Raw genomic sequence first — 21,160 nt, forward strand, 5'->3', positions numbered from 1 at the left:
GTTACATATTTCTTTAAAACACCTGTATTAAAACAACTATTTGATTAATTGTGAAATTTATGTTAATAAATGTTTAATTTATTGCCAAATACAAATAAACATGTAATGTATCACGCTTTTATCCTTGAAAGGGTGGATAGAAGAGCAACTGGGGCAGTACGTTCTTAGCCCATTGACAAATCTATCATCATAATAGGTGACAAATTTGCCCGTGATCGAAATTTTCATATCAAGTATTATTTTTGAAATCGTTGTCTCCCATCCTGAGAATAGAATCTAAAACCTCCCAATTTACAGTCCAAGTATACTAAATATTGCTAAGTGAAAATGTCACGAATGAAAGAAGAATTTGTCCTGGAACTATCATGATTCGTGGCGGAGGGTGAAACTTATCGAAGGGGAACCCGACCCAACATATAGGTACTAATATGCATAAATGCGGTCTACAAATCATTCGAAAATATATAATAATAATATCAGCCCTGTATTATATACTGTCCCACTGGTCACGGGCCTCCTTTACTACTGAGAGGGATTAGGCCTTAGTCCACCACGCTGGCCTAGTGCGGATTGGTAGACTACACATACCTTCGAAATTCCTATAGGGAACTTCTCAGATGTGCAGATTTCCTCACGATGTTTTCCTACACCATTAAAGCGAACGATAATTCACAAAGAATACGCACATAATTTTAGAAAAGTCAGAGGTGTGTGCCCTTGGGATGTGAACCTGCAAACATTCGTCTTGGCAGTCCGTTCCACACCCAACTATCGCCGCTTTTAAATCATTCCAATGATACATTAATTACAAAATGGAAGTCGGCAGGAATCGTTATATGTGTACTTCGCCACTGATGACGTATGACATGGCTACTACTAAATAAATAAATTTAAAATATCTCTATATGTCTTATAGCTACCAATCTCAACAATCCCTTGATAGACAATTTTCTCGGATCAATCATTGACCGTTCCCTATCATATTAGCATGAATTGTAACGTAAAAACAACTCTGTAGATATATTCCATAGTAAGCGTCTTATAGCGTTGGGAGTAGATGTAAGTATAGAGAACGACCATTAGTATTTTCCTAACGGATCCCCTAGAGGTATTTCTAGCTAGATGTCTGCTATAAAAACCGCATATTCTTTTCAATATGCTGCAGAATCTTTTTTGTATTAACCTCATAGAGATAAAGGTCAGGTGAAAGAAGTTTATCAATCTGGCGAACAGCATTTCAACATCAATAATCATACGATTTTCAAATCAATACTTTTCTAAATATATTTAAATATATAATAACAAATGTGAAAGAGTTTGTAATAATCTTTAATTATTAAGCGAGGTCGATATCTGATTAATAATGCCAATGGTATTAAAAACGTCGTTACACTAAAACTTTATTAAACGAACAAAAAACACTATTTGAAATTAAATATTATCATTTACCACATGAATGATCTGCTACAAAACATTAAATTATTTATCAAACGTTTCATGAAAGGGTTGTACGCCCTTTGCAAATGACTTTCAAAGTTCATCAACCTTCGCAAGATGACGTCTAGACACAAAATATATAATAATATTTGCTTTCTTTCTAAAGGTTAGAAATTCACAAGGGCACTTAAAGTATTTACTGAATGCTTCTGCAAATATGAAGAGTTATTTGTAAAACACTTATTTAATTAAAGGACCCCGTTTAATAGACATTTTCACCTAAATTACTAGGCATATAAGAATAAACATCTTCTGGGTAAAGGTGATAAGTACAGTGTCACGTACATAGCGTAAGTCAATTTGTGCACTCTTAGAACGTGGCAAAAAATACACGAAAGTCCGTGACGTTTCGTTGTGATTGGTCGATGGACTTACACGTGACTCGGGCGAGTCTCTTGACCAATCACAATCATCGCAATGAAATGACACGGACCTTCGTGTCGTGTTAGTAACGCTACATTCTAGAAGGTCTGGATGGTGTTGCTTCAGCTTATGGGTGATCATGTCGCGTTGGATTAGGAAAGCGACTTACAAATCTTGTCATTAATTTTTTTTTAAAAATCTATATTACTAAAATATAGAATTATTCTATGATTTTATATTATTTACGCCTTTTATCCCTCAAAAGACAAGTCAGAGACGCAACTGGTGAACTCATTTTGCGCCGTGTATATAACGTTTTATAATGTGATAGGCTGCGATTCTACCGCCATATCGAACATAAATTCCTGACTCCCGGGCTGATACTGAGTATAAAGCATAAATATGACTGCCCGGATCCCGGATTGAACCCAATACCTCAATACTGCAGTCGCATCGTAGCACAACTAATCCTTCGAGGCAGTTCAAATTAAACGTCCTAAATGTCAACAACTCCATAAATTATAGCAAATAAATTAAGATACTCTTTGCCATTTAAATCGAGCATCCTTATAATGTGAAGGGTGAAAGTAATAATAAAATGTTATATCACATATCCTTTTTAGTTTAAAATATGAAACATTTATGCAAGCTAACCGGAATCATCAGAAAATATGACCTTTACCGACAACTGTATAAAAGGTATAAAACGAAAATTGGAAAATATAATATGCTAATCGACAAAATTTATATACAAATCAATATTCTTGTTTCTTTGATTTATTCACGACCACATTTGGATTTAGGTAAGTAGAGTGCAGTACAAATATTATACCATCGTTGATAGATGCATCCCTCGATACATAGCATTTAACCAGTATGCTGTACTTAATACAATTATAATAGGCTTACGGTCTAAAAAACTTAGTAAGCAGTTTTAGCATTGTAAAGAACTAGAACAAGTAAATAAATAGCACACCCAGTCACTAAGGAAAGCTATTAGGAAACTAATCAAAATGGATTTTATAATTGTTGACGAGTTAATTTCAACATTTATATAGACAATCCATCATCAAAATTATACCGTTACGAAAAAACATTCCGACGCGATCACGACCTTTATATTTGGCATTAAAATCATCAGAGAAGTCAAATAAATAATTTTAAAAAACATCTCCATTTTCTATTCATATGCATAATATAAATCTCCTCCTAGCCGAATTACGGCCACGGCGGCCAATCTCAACGGAGATCAGCCAGGTATGCAGGATATATAATAGTGCACAAGTGTGAGCGCAATACACAGGTGCACTCTCTGTTCCTTCACTCTCATAATTCGGTGAGACGGAAAGCCGACATTACCGGAGAGAGATCAGGCGCAGGACCAACGGCTTTACGTGCTTTCTAAGACACGGGGGTATCACACCGCCAACTTCCTGACTCCGAGCTGCGACTGAGTAATTTTTAAGATGGAAAAACCCAGTCACAATTATTTTGGCCCGACCCGGGATTCGAACCCAGTACCTCAGCGCTGTAGTCGTACCATGTACAATTACAACTACGCCACCGACGCAGTCTCATAATATCTACGAAGAGCATGGAAACGTAAGTTTTAATAGAGCATTCGTTATATTTTATAGATGGAAAGTGGGTCAGCTCACTGCGTCTTTGTCCAGTGTGGGACAACGCACGGCCCCGTCATTGGTCGTTGAGTGTGGGCGGGGGTGGCATTATGGGGTGGGAAATTGGTAATGATTTCTGTAGCGGAAACTTTTCCAGATTATTCTCGAATGAAACTGCTGAGGCAGCAAGTTAAAATCTAGGTTTTAAGCGCTTTGTTACGATATAATAGCCTAGGTTTCGAAGGTAACTACTATAACAATTGTTTACAAGTTTTCATTTTTATAGAATTACTAACGTTCGGACTTTAAATTTGAGTTTTTAATAAAAAATAAATTTGAATTGCCCCCGACATAATAAAACCTAATATTTAGGTCAAAAATTAGTACATAATTAAATAAAGTTCAAGACAAACAAACCCAAGTTTTTCCCTTTTGACTTTTATTATTGTACCGGAATATGTACATTTGTAATACGTTGCTGAGCACTTGGGAATGCCGCAGAAAGATAAACACTATATGTTATACTTATATATACTATGTTATATACTATGTTATACTTATATAACCCCCATTCCCCTCCCTCCCGTTTGCATCAGGGGTTAAAAATACAAATTTTCATCCAAGGTTGCGCCTTATTGTAATCGCTACTGACGTAAAAATCGAAATTACAAGAACCACTAGTATTGAGTAATATTTTAACACTAACGATCAGGCCGAAGAGGCCACGCGCTTGGTATCTTTTAATGAATTAAAAGCAATTTACCTCGGCTCGAAGCCCTTGGAGTGTAGGCTGATATACAAATAGATACATAATTGAACAGTCATGAGCCAGCGGGCATAACAAACTAACATTGTATGTAACTAAATATAAATAAAACTAATCCATTGTTCTGTATTAGAATATGGAATCGATAAATATTTTACACAATTAAAAAATTGGAACAATTCAAATGCTTACGAATTATATAAATAGTTTTTTTTCGCGGCTTAACCCCCATGAAAGTTTTTCCGGGATAAAATCCTGCTTTATATATTTCCGAAATAAATAAATAGCATTGTATATATAATAAGTAGCCCATGTTCTTCCCAGGAACTCAAAATATCCTTATACCATATTTCATCGAATTCCATTGGGTAGTTTTTGGATTTATCGCGTTAAAACAAGCAGATAGATGCAGCGAGGGACTTCCCTTTGTAAAATATATTTTCAGGACTTTAATTGTAACAATTCTATCATACATAATTGTTTCGTAACATTAACCGTTTACGCAGCGCATGCAACGGAAACTCTCAAAAGGAATAAATTTTACTCGTTTTTTACATAACTTTTCATAGATGCACCGCTCCTATTGGTCATAGCATGATGATATAGCCAATAGCCTTCCTCGATAAATAAGATATCCAACACTGAAGGATTATTCAATTCTAATCAGTAGTTCATGAGATAAGCGTGTTCAAACAAACGAACACTCTTCAGCTTTATATAATAGTCTAGAAGTAAATATTTTTAAATCAAACCAAAATTAACACATAGAAACAACAAAATAATAAAGAGTAATAGCTTACAATAAACAGTAACACAGCATAAACATACCACGCCGTAAAATGAATAGATTCATACTAGCAAACACTCCCTGTTTAGCATAGAGATGGCACACAGATTCCCTGTTACCATGCGTATGGTGTCATCATGTAAATTGTACGACACGAAACAGGATATTCGTGTTATTTTTATGGGAATAAGACGGGTTGCGCCTTGGTTTTAATGAGAATAATCTCCAAGGAGTTGTATTTCGCTGAGAGAAATATTGGAAGATGGTTAGGAACTTTAAGATATTTATTAACTTTTGCTAGCGACTCAGTGTGTGATAAATTCAAGCACTCAGACTTCCTTGAGTTTCTATAGATGTTGATCAGAATCTATGTTGTAAATTCAGAGATCAGCGCGTTCCAACACAGACAAGCTCTTTAATTGTACACGAGATAACTTAACACAAATATTTTTTTCTATGAAATAAAATGATTTATTTTAACCTGTAAACTTTTATACATTATTTAGATTCCGTCAATATTAACTCTGCCAACAGTTCGGAAAGCAGTTCTCACCAGAGAAGAACGGGCAAGAAACTGGTGTTGCTCTTTCCAAAAACATTTTAAGGTGTAAAGTACAGTACATGATACAAAGAAAAATATACAATTGGCCTATTTATTTTTGTTTAAAGCATTTAATGCACATGAACTACTCTAAACAACAATAAATAATGACTTTTAATAATTCATGAATATTTAAGTAGAACATGCTAAATGTTAACATCTCTATAAATAAAAAATGTAGGTATCTATTATAATATTTATGATTGCTGATAAACGAACGGCAAGCTCGTCTCGTCATTCAAAGCAATAAAAAAAGAAAAGTTGCCTCTGCACCATATATCACATATCATGAAGATTCAAATAATAATATAACCTTCATATCCACATAAGTCTGAATATACTATACAGATAAAAAAAAAACACGGAACACTCCAGAATTAACAAGCGTGAATTAACTTTTTTAAATGGAACTATGTTGTTAGTCCCCCGATGGCTTTTACAGTACGTAGCATAAATTGACCAGCGCTTTTAGCGTGCCAGCTGGAATATTTATTCCAGTTTGAGTGTTGTTTACTTAGCTAGGATTGGTGTATCCACTATTGCAGTTAAAAACAAACTGTCAGCTTGAAACAGACTTAACATTTTTTTAACGTAACTAGGTTTTGATATCAGCTTCGTCAGCATTAACAGATTGACCGGAATAAGTCCAACTCTTTCCTTTCTGAAAAAAATAGCCTATGATATTCCAGGACTATCGTCAGTGCAGCAAATTTCATCCAAATTCATTCAGCGGTTTCCGCGTTACCCATTAAAAATATCAGACAATAATAAAGCAAGAAATAAGATTTAAAATAATCCACACTTAAAGAATAAATTTACTTAAAACTTCGATCATGTAAGCTGTTCTAAGCTTTATTCCCACAGCATAAAGCTTACATGCATACACACGTCCGGGGTGAACGTTTCAAAGGCTTTCACGCGGTAATGGGATAGGTGAAGCCACTTAACCCCCTGACCGACCGGCGGAAACCACTCTCATCTCAAGCCGCAAACGTATTGGGGGCTTCAGTGTATTCCCGATGAAACATCTTTGGATTGTTTTTGAAATACACACGTACTATATAATTCTTTAGTTCCAATTTTGCTCGTCGTTCACCCTCGTTATTCTCCGATTAAAAGCAGCCTAGGGAGCTCAATAATGCTCCACTGCAACTTAAATCATAATTAATAACTATTATGATTTCTTATATTTACGCGAATGTTAGACATCTTTTTCGGATTTTATCGTGTTCTTTTTATATTACCATTTTCTCCCGACGTTTCAAAGACCACAGCCTTTATGAGCACACAGTAGACTGAGGTGTTGGTCGTCCGAAAAGTCAAAATTACAATATCTGTTGAGGGCCCGATCTACGCAGAACGAACTCACAGTGTCTTGAAGTCAGCTGGTCTTTTGAATTCTGATTTAATTAAAAGAAGAACAGGATCTGAAGCTTCCGATCGCATCAAAGATTAAGATTGGGATCATTTATTAAAAACGGCCGTGAAATAAACACCAAAAGCGAACGGATTATCATGACATTTGGCACACCAATAGACCTTGAGGATTTAAACATACCCTAGACTTTATCTCAAAAAGCAGAAGCAACCCACGTGCAAAACCTAGTGACAAAGAGTGCAATTCATACAAACATATTACCGTCTCTAATGGATGAGTTGTTAGTCGCAAACAATACATGAATTCAGTTGGACCGTCAGTCTGTGGATGACCTATTTAACTCAGATATGATTTAAAATATGTGAAATTGCCGTTACGACTTCAAGTGGTACCAATTTAGCAAACTGGCTAATCAGAGGTTTGATTTATATCTTAAAGCTAGACAGAGCGACGAACTGTGGAAGGTTGGCAGTAGGCGACACAGATGGTGTTAGTAAAGAATGTTTGAGCGATACGAGAATATCAATTACTACCTTTTGCTCGCGGCTTGCTTCGTGGGAATGAATTTTCCGGTATAAAGACCCGCTATATATTTTCCCGGGATAGGAAGTAGCCTATAACCTTCCCAGGGCTTAAACTATCTCCATACCAAAGTTCATAAAAGTCCGTTCAGTAGATTTTGTGAAAATCGATAACATACAGACAGACAGAAAAGGGGCTTTGTTTTCCAATATGAATAGATGTTATGTAATTTATATTCGCTTATCGTTATATTTAAGTGTGTATCAATTAAAACATAGCCTAATCTATACTAATATATAAAGCTGAAGAGTTTGTTTGAGCGCTATCTCAGTTACAACTAAATCGATTTTAGTTTTTTCATTTAAAGAAAACTACATTACTCGTGATTGCTATAGAGTAGTTTTATCCCAGAAAAACTTACTTACACAGGCGTAGCCGCAGGCAAAAGCTAGTTAAATATAAAAGGGAAAAATAATTGCTATGTTATTCCCACAAGTGCACTTTTTAATTTATTAACGCAGTAATCTATCCTAAGGACATCTGGTGATTGAAAAAACATCTCCAATGAATTATAGATAGTGCTATCAGTCAAGTATCTCATTTAATATCAATACACAATGCATAGCTACATCGGATGGATAATCACACGCCACCGGCACGCCAGACCGCGATATCAAATATCGTGTTTTTTTTATATTCCTTTGTGACAGCGCACTATCACGCGCCGCATCATTCATTTTCCCACATGTCAGACATGAATGACGTCACAGTTGTTCTGCTTAGTTAAATGATGTGAAATTAATTCGCGATATAACACACGTCTTTTATTCCCAAGACGTAGTTGGAGCAACTATTGCACCAACTTTTGCCTATGTGTGTTCCGTCCCATGATGTGATAGGAGGCGTGTGACGACCTTATCGCCACATCGGGCACAAATTCCAGGATCATATTAAGCAGACCGAATAACACTACACAATCTAGGATTCAAACCCAAGACATCAGAGTGATAGTCGTACAACGCGCACAATACAGCTAGGCCACTAAAGCAGTTTATGATATTGGTGTCGGAGGAATTTCCTCATTGATTCAGACGTCAAAGGTTAACTTGAGAACGATAGTTTTGTAGACCAGGTTCATAAAGAAATCGCTTACTCATTTTATATCATAAAAGACAGTTAGATTTGTAGCGCATAGATATAAGCCCGTGTTTATACGCATCTCTAATCAATGGAAACACGCACCTCTTGGCGCTAGAGTGCGGCGCACGCGCACTTTTTGTGTACATAAATTAGATGATCACAACAAATACACACCCGGTCTAATATGATTATAACGACGGATAATACGATGGAAGCTCCATAAAATAATGTTGTATTTCATAATATATTTTTTTTAATAATAATAATATCAGCCATGTATTATATACTTGCCCACTGCTGAGCACGGGCCTCCTCTACTACTGAGAGGGATTAGGCCTTAGTGCACCACGCTGGCCTAGTGCGGATTGGTAGATTACACACACCTTTGAAATTTCTATAGAGTACTTCTCAGATGTGCAGGTTTCCTCACGATGTTTTCCTTCACCGTTAAAGCGAACGATAAATTCACAAAAAATACACACATGATTTTTAGAAAAGTCAGAGGTGTGTGCCTTTGGGATTTGAACCTGCGGACATTCGTCTTGGCGGTCCGTTCCACACACAACTAGGCTATCGCCGCTATCTATACTATATTTTTTTTACTAAAACTTATTATATAATAAATAATGTTCAAAATTCGCTACATCTGAAATAATTAAAATAATTGCAATATTATATTAAAAATTCTGAATCCTCAAAAAACAGCTTAATTAAAATAACAGCGAAGATTCCTGCACGGTTGCATACTTATCATCACATAATAATAAGATTGAAGAAGCAATGCTACTAACCTTTGCTTTTTTACTTTTTATATTTTTATCACGCCACCCGATTTGAATAAACTAACATTTAACAAATTATCATTTGTTGATTATCATATTTAATACTTATAGTTACATACATACATAATATCACTCCTCTATCCCATAGGGGTAGGCAGAAACTATGGATTGCCACTTTGCACGATTCTGGCATACTTCTCGCGCCTCCTCCACCTTCATGGATCAAGAAGACAATTCATGTTTCTAACTCCTCCCTATCTTTCTGTTTGATAAATTTCGTTAGGGGATAATGACAAATTACTTTTCCCTGAGACTCGCCGAGTTTCACTGCTCGGTGTCATAAATGCGTGCCACTGCTGATCCTGGCTTACAGGAGTTGTAGTTGTGGGTGTGAGAGGGAAGTCTTCTCTATCTTCATCAATCTTTTCATGCATTCCTCCAGTTCCGGGTACTTTTAACCTGGCCTTTACTAAGAATGTCAGATATCGGACATTATGGGTGCGGTCGATCACTACCGGCTCTTCCATCCACATTCGCCTTATAAACCCTCTTTGTCAGTCTCTTATCATGCATTCTCTCCAAATGACCAAACCACCTTAGCATACCCTTCTTTATATATACACATAAACATATAGGTAATATTAACATAAGTTCACGTCTTCATCCAGAATGAGCTACAAATAACCAATATACTCAAGTTCGTCAACACGGAACCCGTGCCTTTTAACTCCCTGTGGCGTAGTTTGTAACGGTACGACTGCAGCGCCGAGGTCGCGGGTTCGATTCCCGAGTCAGGCAGTGATATTAGATTTTTCTGCTCAGTATCGGGACGGAATACGCATGGGGAAAAATGGATGCACCAGTTACGCCTCTGCCTATCCTTTCGGAGTTAAGTGTGAGTGTGTATGTGTGTGTGTATTCTTTGTTTACATGTAGTTTTTACTTCCCTAGATATATCTAGCATTAATTGCATGAAATAGTTCAGATCACATCATAAAACGTGACCTACTTCCCCATTTCTGACAACTCATAGGTAATTAATGTGTACAAAAGCAATGAATCAATAACCAAACGGTTAATCTAATATTGATATGTATGTATACCTAACGCTATGTCGGCATCAAGTGCCGTTACATGTTTATTTTGTGAGGGGTCGTCGCCTTATACACGTATTGTATAAGTATATATATATTGTACTGTACGCTAGTGGGCCTGGAGACGTTTGTCTGGCACAGATTACTTTTTTTTTATTCTGCTACTCACAACAATTGTGTAATAGGAATCTAACGAAAAACAATAGTATAGAAATTTTACATATTTTTTTTAAACTAATTAAATTTAAAGATAAGTAAAAAACCGGTAGATTAAACTAAAAAAATACTATGTAAAAAGAGCGGTAACAAATTTATATACAAAGCAAAACAGTCGCCTAAAGTTTACATGATCGTGAGTTTCTGAATATCATTTTATGTTAACTATTATATAGACTTCACCATTTAGGACTCGACAACAGCGCCATCTATCGGGTTTAATATTCTATGATTTATGCTAGGACTAACTAAACTCTCACAACAACAAAAAAAATGAAATTGGTTAGAGGTATTTTCAATCAATAAAATAAATTTCTAAATAGACAGGTAGGTACTAAAAATACGGTAAGCACATTTTTTGGGGGGGGAAGAGAATTAGAGATGCCTTACCCCACTCATAAACCATAGTAATACCATCCGAACCTTGATAAACAAAAAATAAATAAATTGGTTACAGGGAATTTTCTATAAATAAAATAAAATTTGAACAAACACCTACTACAAATACAATTAGCCTATTTTTTGGAGGGTAAGGATCTCAGAGATAGCTACCCATAAACGGTAGTAATATCATCCGAACCTTGATAAACTAATCACTAAATGGCACTTAAGTTAGCTAAAGACCCTAAATCAATGGACATTACTTTTATCGGGCGAGAAGGTACGCCTTGCAAATACTGCGAGGACCTCTCTTCCTCAACGACTTACACACACACACACACACACACAATAAACAAACTCCACAACGACACTCATTCTAACAACACAGTATTAATAAATGGATATTAAATCTTAACGACCACAAAAGTAACAATAAATTTCTCTGTTACTGTCAACGAGGAAACTGGCCGTAAATATTAATTACTCATTAAGTCATAAGTATAATGTACTCGTAAGTACTAAAACGCTACGTAAACAGACGTGTAGAAGTCGTATTACTTTATATATGTTATCGTGTTTTCTAAGATAAAAAGAGATACAACGTCAAGAATAATTATACATTAACGATACGCATTACATCTTTAATTATGTGAATAAACGTAATAGTTATTTCGCTTAATGATTATAATAACTACTATTGTATATTTGGTTGTTAAACTATACAATATTCCTTCCTACTTCTTTATATGGATTCATTTTATGCATTTTAAAAATTGCTCACCACTGGCATAGCGTCCATACAACCCGATGGCAGCGCTCTAAGGTCCTGGGTTCGAATCCCGAGTCGAGTAAAGTGATATTTGGGTTTTCTGCTCAGTATCTGCCCGAAGTCTGGAATTTGTGCCCGATATGGCGATAGGCTACAAGCTTATCACATCATGGATCGGAATACTTGGCGCACAATGGATGCCCTAGTTGCTCCTCCGCATACCTCTTCGGGGATAAATGCGTGATGTGTTTTAATATTTTATTACTTACTAGCGACCCGCCCCGGCTTCGCACGGGTGCAATGCTGACTATTTAATGGATGTTATAATTATACATATAAACCTTCCTCTTGAATCACTCTATCTATTAAAAATCCGTTACGTAGTTTTAAAGATTTAAGCACACATAGGGACAGAGAAAGCGACTTTGTTTTATACTATGTAGGTGATTTAATCTATTTTGTAACGTGTAACGAGATATTATCGCATTGGGGTAACACCTGTAATGGTAATGTCTATAAATGTAATATATATAAATAAATAAATAAATAAAAATAAAAATTTTATCATTTTGTCACGTTGGTCTGATAGTTTTGGTCATCCTTACCTCCTCCCACGTCAGTATGGAGCTCTCGACCGCGCTGATCCACATGTCGCCTGCGCCTGCGCTCACGTCGATCAGCCCGCGCCGCCCCCCGCCACCGTCCTCCGAGTGCTGCAACAATTGTATTTATGTATTAAGAACCACTAATACTATAGGTATTCTATGACGACTACAATTTAACCATAACTTTTTGATAAATACTAACGCCCGTATTCATAAACGTTTTTTATCTAAAGACGGAGCATTGCTGTGATAACAAATCTGTTTCTCAGTGCTGACGGCATGGCAGCCTTAGCAATGCGTAGACATAGGGCCGTTGTGATTGGCTAATATTGTTTTATCTCAATATTAGCCAATCACCACGGCCCTATATCTGTTTCTCAATGCCGTTGGGCACTAAAAAACAGACTTGTTATCACAGCATTACTCCGTCCTTAGATAAAAACCATCTATAAATAATGGGGTAAGTCCCTACCCTTATTTTTCTTTTCTTTTGCGGGTAAATCATTTTAAGATCCCCCAATAGTCCACCTTGCACGACAGCTAGGATTTACTGTGGAAATATGCTTTCAGGCCCCCGTCCACAGGGCTGAAGCCAAGTCTGTTATATAACAACTACATGCTTAGAGGATGTGTATATATCCATCTTGATGCATGCAAGAAATCCTATCTTGTAGAAATTCGATCGGTGCACGAGTAGGCATCCCAGTGTATCTTAATCCGTCTAGATGGATGACTTAGAATCCCGATTCCGGAATGATCTTGCGAATCATATACCACTAGAAATATGCTAAGATCGCCAAAGTAATTACAATTACGACAGGTATCAAGAAACCAACTCCGACTCAAAACTCAATACAAAGACATAAGAATATTGCGTTCTATATTAAAAAAAAAACATTCACGTCGAATTAGTAACCTCCTCCTTTTTTTGAAGTCGGTTAATAATTGAATTTCATCAAGAGATGAAAACACAGATAATCTATAATAATATTATAAAGCTAAGAGTTTGTTTAAATGTGCTAATATCTGGAACTACTAAACTTATTTTGAACTTCACTAATAGGAAGCTTGACTCCTGATTGCTATAAGTAACTTTTTGTCCCGGAAAATTACTTATCCCAGAAAAAAATATAAACGCCGGCGTAACCGTAAGCAAAATGTATTATAAAAATATTTTTGAACGTCATAATTAACACCTATCTTCAGGTATGCACTGATATAAATCATCATATAAATCATATAAATTAAGTATTTTGGCACATCCTGTATCATTAATCTAGAGTCGCCAATTTAATACATAGCCTTTCGCAGCGATAAGCCGATAACAACGAAATTAATTGCCGACCGACTGAATCATTTTGTCCGTTTAAAAAAAATACGTAAATTATTCACCTGTGGTTTTAATAAAATAAGGCATGAGATACAAAATAATATGAGTTTAGGAAATATACACTCTTATATTACAATCTCCCTCTTTTTCTAATCTGGTTAAAATAGGACCTACAACAAACTTTCGGAATCAATACTTCTTTACTAATCTGTGGTATATCCTTATCCTACAGAGTAGTAAAGTATATCCTTACCTACTATGACTTATATATTCTTATAAGTTATAGCAGGTAAGGATATACTCCCGCCCTGTGGAATGGGGGCGTTTGGAGAATTCCACCACGGTATCCCCTGCCTGTCGTGAGAGGTGACTAATAGGGGCCACGAAGGGGGTCATCGGCGGGCAGCAGGGGGCTGTCCGCCCTAGTGCATTTCTGTGCATCTTTTGCACATTTTTCGGTTGACCCCCGGGATGGACGACAGTGTGTAGTTGGCCTCATGCTGCCGTAGACGCCGAGGGCGTCCTTCGTTGCGCGGGGGCTTCTGAGCAACCCCCCCTCCCCCCATAGGAGACGGGCCGCAAGGCGGCACCGCGCAGAGGCGGTTGCGGTCGTAGACTTAGACACCTCAACGTCAGAGGAAGCCCGCAGCCGTCCCTAATGCGCCGAAGAGGGCCACCGCGGAGTTTTAGCTGGTAGGCCGTGTATAGATTCGATGTAGGGGTCGCAATACCGGACCATTTTTCAAAACCGGTATTTTCGGTACTGACCTAAAATAAATACCGGTATTCCGGTATTTGAAGATGTATTATTAAAAAAATATGAAATATACATTTAAATTAGTAATTAAATGTCAAATTTTAATGACAGCTTAGTGATTAGTTAAAGGTTGAATGATAAAAAAAGATTATTTTTTAGATAAAATTTACGTTTAATCAACAAACACTTGTAACACTTTACAAATTATATGTATTTTTCATATTAATATTATATCAGTCTGGAGCCCATCGATTTGTCATCAAATTAAAATATAATCTATATATCTATACTCTATACTATTATATAAAGCTGAAGAGTTTGTTCGAAGGCGCTAATCTTTGTTCAAAGGCATTAAGTTTAGGTTTGAATAGAAAATGGAAAGCTCATTTATCGGCGAAGGCTATAGGGTATATAGTATCTAGATGAAGAGATGCCACCAATCATGGCCGACGAGATTGAATTTGCCTTAAAACAGATGAAACGCGGGAAAGCATCTGGGGACGAAGGAGTTTCCGTGGAAATGGTGCAAGCTGGTAGACCTTCAGTAATAAAACCGTTGGCTACGCCTTTCAATAAAATACTGACAGGTGCTATTACACCGGAAGAGTGGAAAAATTTCATAGTCACCATCCTACATAAAAAGGTGACAAATCTAAAATAGATAATTATCGCCCCATCAGCCTTCTTTCACAGATATATAAGCTCCTTGCCAAGGCAGGTGGACCAAGGGAACCACCGAATGTTACCCGAGAAACGGGCAAAGGAGTAAAAGCAGACCACCAGCCCGATGGGCAGATGACCTCGCGCGGTGTGCCGGGAAGCAGTGGCTAAGACTCGCACAAGATAGGGAAGAGTGGCGCGACAAAGAAGAGGCCTTAACTCAGCAGTGGGTGGATACGAGCTGATAAGATAGATAGAGATATGACCATTAGGAGCGAAGCAGTAATAAAACATAATATTGCAAAAACGGGGAAGATTTATTCTTCTTCAAGGCTTCCGTTGCGTGCGCTGAGTTAACGGTTAAAGTTATGAAATAAATATGTATCACGGAATTGTTCCTCTTAAAACGTTCTAAAAATATATTATAAAACAAACTCCCCCACCGCATTTATCTGAACGCGATAAACTCAAAAACTATCAAACGAATTTAGTTGAAATTTGGCATGGAGATAGTTTGAGACTTTGGGAATAATATACTTTTTATTATTTATATTTCCCGGGAAAATGTGCAATGTGACTTTTATAACAGAAAACTTAATCCCGAAAAACCTTTATCACGCGGGCGGAACCGCGGGCAAAAGCTAGTAATATTATATTTATAAAATTAAAAAACATTTTTACTCTAGTCACAAATCTTACTCAGTTACTGCAGTAATTATTTGCTATACAATAAAAGGAGGAGCATTATCTCCTTTTAAAAAATAAATAAAATCAATGTCAAACATTACGTTTGAGGATAAAAATCTAAAAAAAAAATACTCAAACTTTAAAGAACAAAAACACTTCTAATAAGTTTTAATAGAAATACATATAAAAATAACAATTAACTGTTATGACAAAGCAAAAGTAGCAATATAGCCATAAGCCATGTATTTTGCACGCTCTTCACAGTAAATACGCCTACACGTATGAATGAAATTGCTAGCGATTTAAAACTCGAGAAATTAATAATTATACACACATTTTGTACTGAATGTTATTTTTACAAAATACCGAAAATAGGTTTTTGTAAAATCAATACCGGTATTTTGAAGTTCCTAATTTAGTCCGGTATTCCGGTATTTTAGAAATCCGGTATCCCGTTTTGTAACCCCTAGTGAGCTGTACATAGCCGAAGCCTGTACATGGCCGAAGGTCGTCATCAAATCCGGGCGGCTCAACGCCGGGCCACAAGGCACGGTTACCCCAGCATAACCGCTCAGTGACCCCCCCCCCCCCCCCGACGACTGGGCGGTAATAATAAGTGACTTTCTCCACGAAACCAAAAAAAAAAGTAAGGATATACTTATAAGTTGTACTAGAAGAGGTATTTTGTTTGTAACTATAGACGTAGGGACAATTCCTGAAGTGATCTTGAAAATTCACTAATTGGAGCCTACATTATCCTCGTCACTAAGAGCCAAATTCTACACCTTAGCGGACACGAAGCCGCGACCTAAATCTAGTCTCACTAATATTATAAATGCAAAAGTTCCAGAAAATGTTTAAATTTTTATTAAAAGTCAAAGCAAAAACAGCTGGACGAATTTGGACAAAATTTGACATAAAGATCATGTCCTGGATTAGCACACAGGCTATCTATTACCCCGCTAGTTTCAAAAGAAAAAAAGGCAAAGGCTTTTCAATCGAGCGAAGCCGCGAGCAACACCTAGTATATACACCACCACGCTAATAATTACCATTACTCTACATACAACATAGTTGGATAAAACTTCATAAAGCGACCGCATACCAGCCTATTCAATATTAATAACGCTAAGTGGTTTTAACTGAGCTTGTAGAGCTTAGACCCAGGTGTGTTTTCACAAGTGAACACTGGAAGTCGTCGCGTCGTACGTTTTCCCATGACCTTGGCGGTAATTCTTTATGACAAACAAATTCCTTATGGTTTCGATGCAAGGAGTCGAACAGTCGGTAAGAATTAGAGACGTGCTCTATCATGACCATGAACATTTTTGGCATTCTAGAAAACTTAAGAATAAGGCTTATTTTGCACTAAATGGCAAAGTCTTACGGATAAGAACTATGATTAACGAAAAAACGAAGACACAATTACGAATTGATTTAAAGCTTCAAATTGCACTAAACTGCGCCCATCCCAAGACATTAGATGTTATCTTATTATATAAATATTATAATTCCTCTATATACATCCTGTAAACTGCAACACATCTTCGATGACATTGCTATATATAATTTCCACGCGGAATACAAATTTAAATACGTAATTCAAACCCAATCGATAGCGGCGACTTATGCCAAGGCTCTGTTCTATGTTGGCTGACATTATTAATAATTTCTTAACTCACAACGTGAGGTCTCTTTCCATCTATAATACAAAACTATCAAAGGCTGACATGACGTCCCTAAATATCGCTTAGATGTAGTTTAATTTCGATATAATTCTACCAGAACATATTTTTCATCTGTTATGTAGTCAGTGCTTTAGGAAAGCCTATATGTTAGGAGTGGATTTCCTGTGGGTGATATCCTGATGATAATACTGTATACTAAAAATAAACACGATTCCATCGACAATCTAATTCCAAAATCGTATTCTTAAACTAGCGACCCGCCCCGGCTTCGCACGGGTGCAATGTTGATACTAAATACACTACAGAAAAACTGTGAACGTTGTATATAAAAACATAGCGGCCCGCTCTGGCTTCGCACGGGTATAACATAACAAAATAAGAGTATTTCTCCACTATTTAATGGATGTTATTATACATATAAACCTTCCTCTTGAATCACTCTATCTATTAAAAAAACCGCATCAAAATCCGTTGCGTAATTTTAAAGATTTAGGCATACAAAGGGACATAGGGACAGAGAAAGCAACTTTGTTTTATACTATGTAGTGATATAAATTGATTTGGAGCAAAACCTTGCGTAAAACTTGACACATGTTTTAAAATAATAAACCAACAATTTCTGCACACAACAACCAACACTATTAAGTTTCCTGCAACATAGTGTTTTGGAATCCCACAGGCATTGCTACCCCCACCCCTTGCAGCTGCGGCCGGAAGTTATTCCAAAGCTTCCGGAAGCTCGCCGCCGCGGTAATCGCCCCGCCGCAGCCGTCTTTTGTGTATTGTTTACCAGCTGTTCATAGCTATTCGTAACATATTCGGCTTAATATTAAAGGGCCTTATATTAATTCTTATATATGTCGGAAAAATAGATTTAAAATTTTGATGTTAGTAATTTAAAAAGACAATAACTCATGGTAACCCTTTATTTATTTTTAGGGATTATTGGAATTTTTAACTTAGAAAAGACAGTCATGTATTTAATTCATATTGTACAAAAAATATAAGGTTAGGGGTCTTAATCCGTCTATAGGGGTGAATCCGTCCTTTTGCAATTACGGGCGTTCTATTCGAAGGACAGCTTCGATAGACGTATAGGTAAGAAAGTACAAAACTCACATATTCACCTATACGGCCATCAAAGCTGTCCTTCTATTAGAACGCCCGTAATTGCAAAAGGACGGATTCACCCCTATAGACGGATTAAGGCCCCTGACTTGAACACAGAACCTTATAATATAATAAATAATTATATTCCAAACAAACCAAGCGTTTTTTTACTCGCTTACACCATTATCGACACCCTTACTATCCGCGAAAAAGTCACCTTAGCTACTGACATGCTAAAGAACCAGTTCTTATCCTCCGTAAAGACACAGAAGTGTTAATATGGGTCATACGTTAAACACGTTCACATTTTGAAGTTCAATGTCAAAGTCATATAACTTTCACTCTTGACACATGACACATAGGAAACATTCAACTATCAAAATAGATACTTACATTTCGATGCTAATTTATAGAGCTGTTAACATTTGGCATGTTGATTTTTTTTTGTTGTGAATAATATATTTATTATTAAAGGTCATCATTCCCTACTATTATTATTGTTTATGAAGATGTTCAGTTATGTGTATCAATTTTAAATTAACTGCAGGAACCGTTAAACGAATTTCGATTCAATTTGGTTATTGGAACACATACATCATAGACTTTCTCGCCCTCACACCCACCACTACAACTCCTGTAAGCCAGGTTCAGCAGTGGCACTCATTTTATGACACCAAGCGGTGAAGCTCGCCGAGTCTCAGGGAAAACTAATTTGTCATTATCCCGCAACGAAATTAATCAAATAGAAAGATAGGGGGGGAGTTAGAAATATTAATTGTCCACTTCTCTCGGTAGCAAAGCGGGTGACAAAATAATGAACTAAGGAGGCTTTACCCTTTAGGATAGGGACGTTTACAACTAGATAAGCTAGTTATAAAGCACCACGGATAAAATTAAAAGACAGGGTCCTATCACATGATCTGTAAGACTTGATTACAATAGGCATGGCAAAAACGCCGGAACGCACGAAAATTCCGTCTAGTCTCTATAAGGTCCATGTAGTATACAACCCCAGATGTTATTTGCATACTGTTTAACATGATGTTGCGCTCTTCATGCCAGAGATCACACTCCCAAAGTACGTGATGAGCAGACTGTTCAACTTCGTAACCAGGTATAAAGCATGGGCACGCAGGAGAATCAACCAGCTTAAATGAGGACAGTCAACTATTGGAACACAGATAGACTGTCCAGGATAAACAAGGACCGAACTCTGGACGGAGGGGGCAGGGAGTAAAAATACTTCTTTTGAGGGCCCTGAACGCGACGAGGATTGGGTCAAAAAAATATTAGGTACTTTTAATATACTTAAAGGACAAACGATCGCAATTTGTTTTTTACTTTTTAGAGGTATTTTGTCTTTTTTTTTAACATGGACCACTGAAAAACACGCGCAACTAACAAAGTAACCAAAAAAATGCCAACCGTCAGACCGACACTAATACGAGTTATTAATATTAACCTTTTTTTTCGACCTTCACGCATGATGCATAGGGCTTAACTCGTTACAATGCTCTTAGATTTTGTCTTGAATATTCTGAAGAATTGTTTAAAACCCAAGTAATATATGAAAATTTGTAAAAATGTTTGGATGTGCGTCAGACTCAGTAACCTCTGAACTGATTTGTATGAAATTTTGCACACAAACAAACCACTTTGGTTAGGAGATAGACTGTTTTAATCTGGGAAAAATATGCAATGGAGTTTTTATTTCTATAAGACTAGCTTTTGCTCGCAGCTTCGTCCACGTGAAGAAGTTTTTCGGGAAAAAGTCCTGCTGTTTTCCCGAAATATAAAATAAATCTAAAACTATCTCCATACAAAATTTCATAAAAATTCGTGCAGTAGATTTTGAAAAACTCGATAACATACAGACAGACAGAAAATGGGACTTTGTTTTATTATACATATAGATTTATTACGCGGGCGAACCCACAAGCAAAACCTAGTAAAGAATATAAATTGAAATTCCATACACCATGTATCGAACGCCACTATTTTTATGACTTTCTGCAAATTAGTAGAAGCAACGATAGAACGCGAGAGCGACTCACTCAGAGAAGCTATTTTGAATTCGATTTCAAAATGCCCTTGACTTGTTGAACTTCTCCAAGATCGTCTCGCAGCATTCAGACAGAATAATTGGCAGTTTATCATTTGATATAAAACAATTTTACGAATTTTATCGCAGCGTGTGTGTCACGAGGCGGACTATCACATTTCACCTCGTGACAATGAAGGCTGCAGTCTTCGAAACGTCGGGAGAAAATAATGATATAAAAACCGCGATAAAATCCGTAAAATAGTTTCATTTCAATGTCTAACATTCGCGTTAATATTAAGTTATTTTTTTAAGTAAAAGTTATAAACACAAAAAAATAATCGTTCTTATTTTTTTTTTAAATATG

At 36.6% G+C, this 21,160-nt stretch overlaps 1 protein-coding gene across 3 annotated transcripts in view; it reads right to left on the reverse strand.

The window, feature by feature from the left end:
- Positions 1–21,160, reverse strand: part of LOC115445180 (calcium-transporting ATPase type 2C member 1) — a 59,142-nt gene that overhangs the window by 28,440 nt on the left and 9,542 nt on the right. For all 3 annotated transcript variants that reach the window (XM_037438814.1, XM_037438813.1, XM_037438815.1), the window contains exon 2: positions 12,521–12,628. In XM_037438814.1, the coding sequence (XP_037294711.1) occupies positions 12,521–12,628 (108 nt within the window). The remainder of the gene's footprint in view (positions 1–12,520; positions 12,629–21,160) is intronic.

This window comes from Manduca sexta, chromosome 15 (assembly GCF_014839805.1).
Source record: "Manduca sexta isolate Smith_Timp_Sample1 chromosome 15, JHU_Msex_v1.0, whole genome shotgun sequence".
In the NCBI taxonomy this organism is placed as follows: domain Eukaryota; kingdom Metazoa; phylum Arthropoda; class Insecta; order Lepidoptera; family Sphingidae; genus Manduca; species Manduca sexta.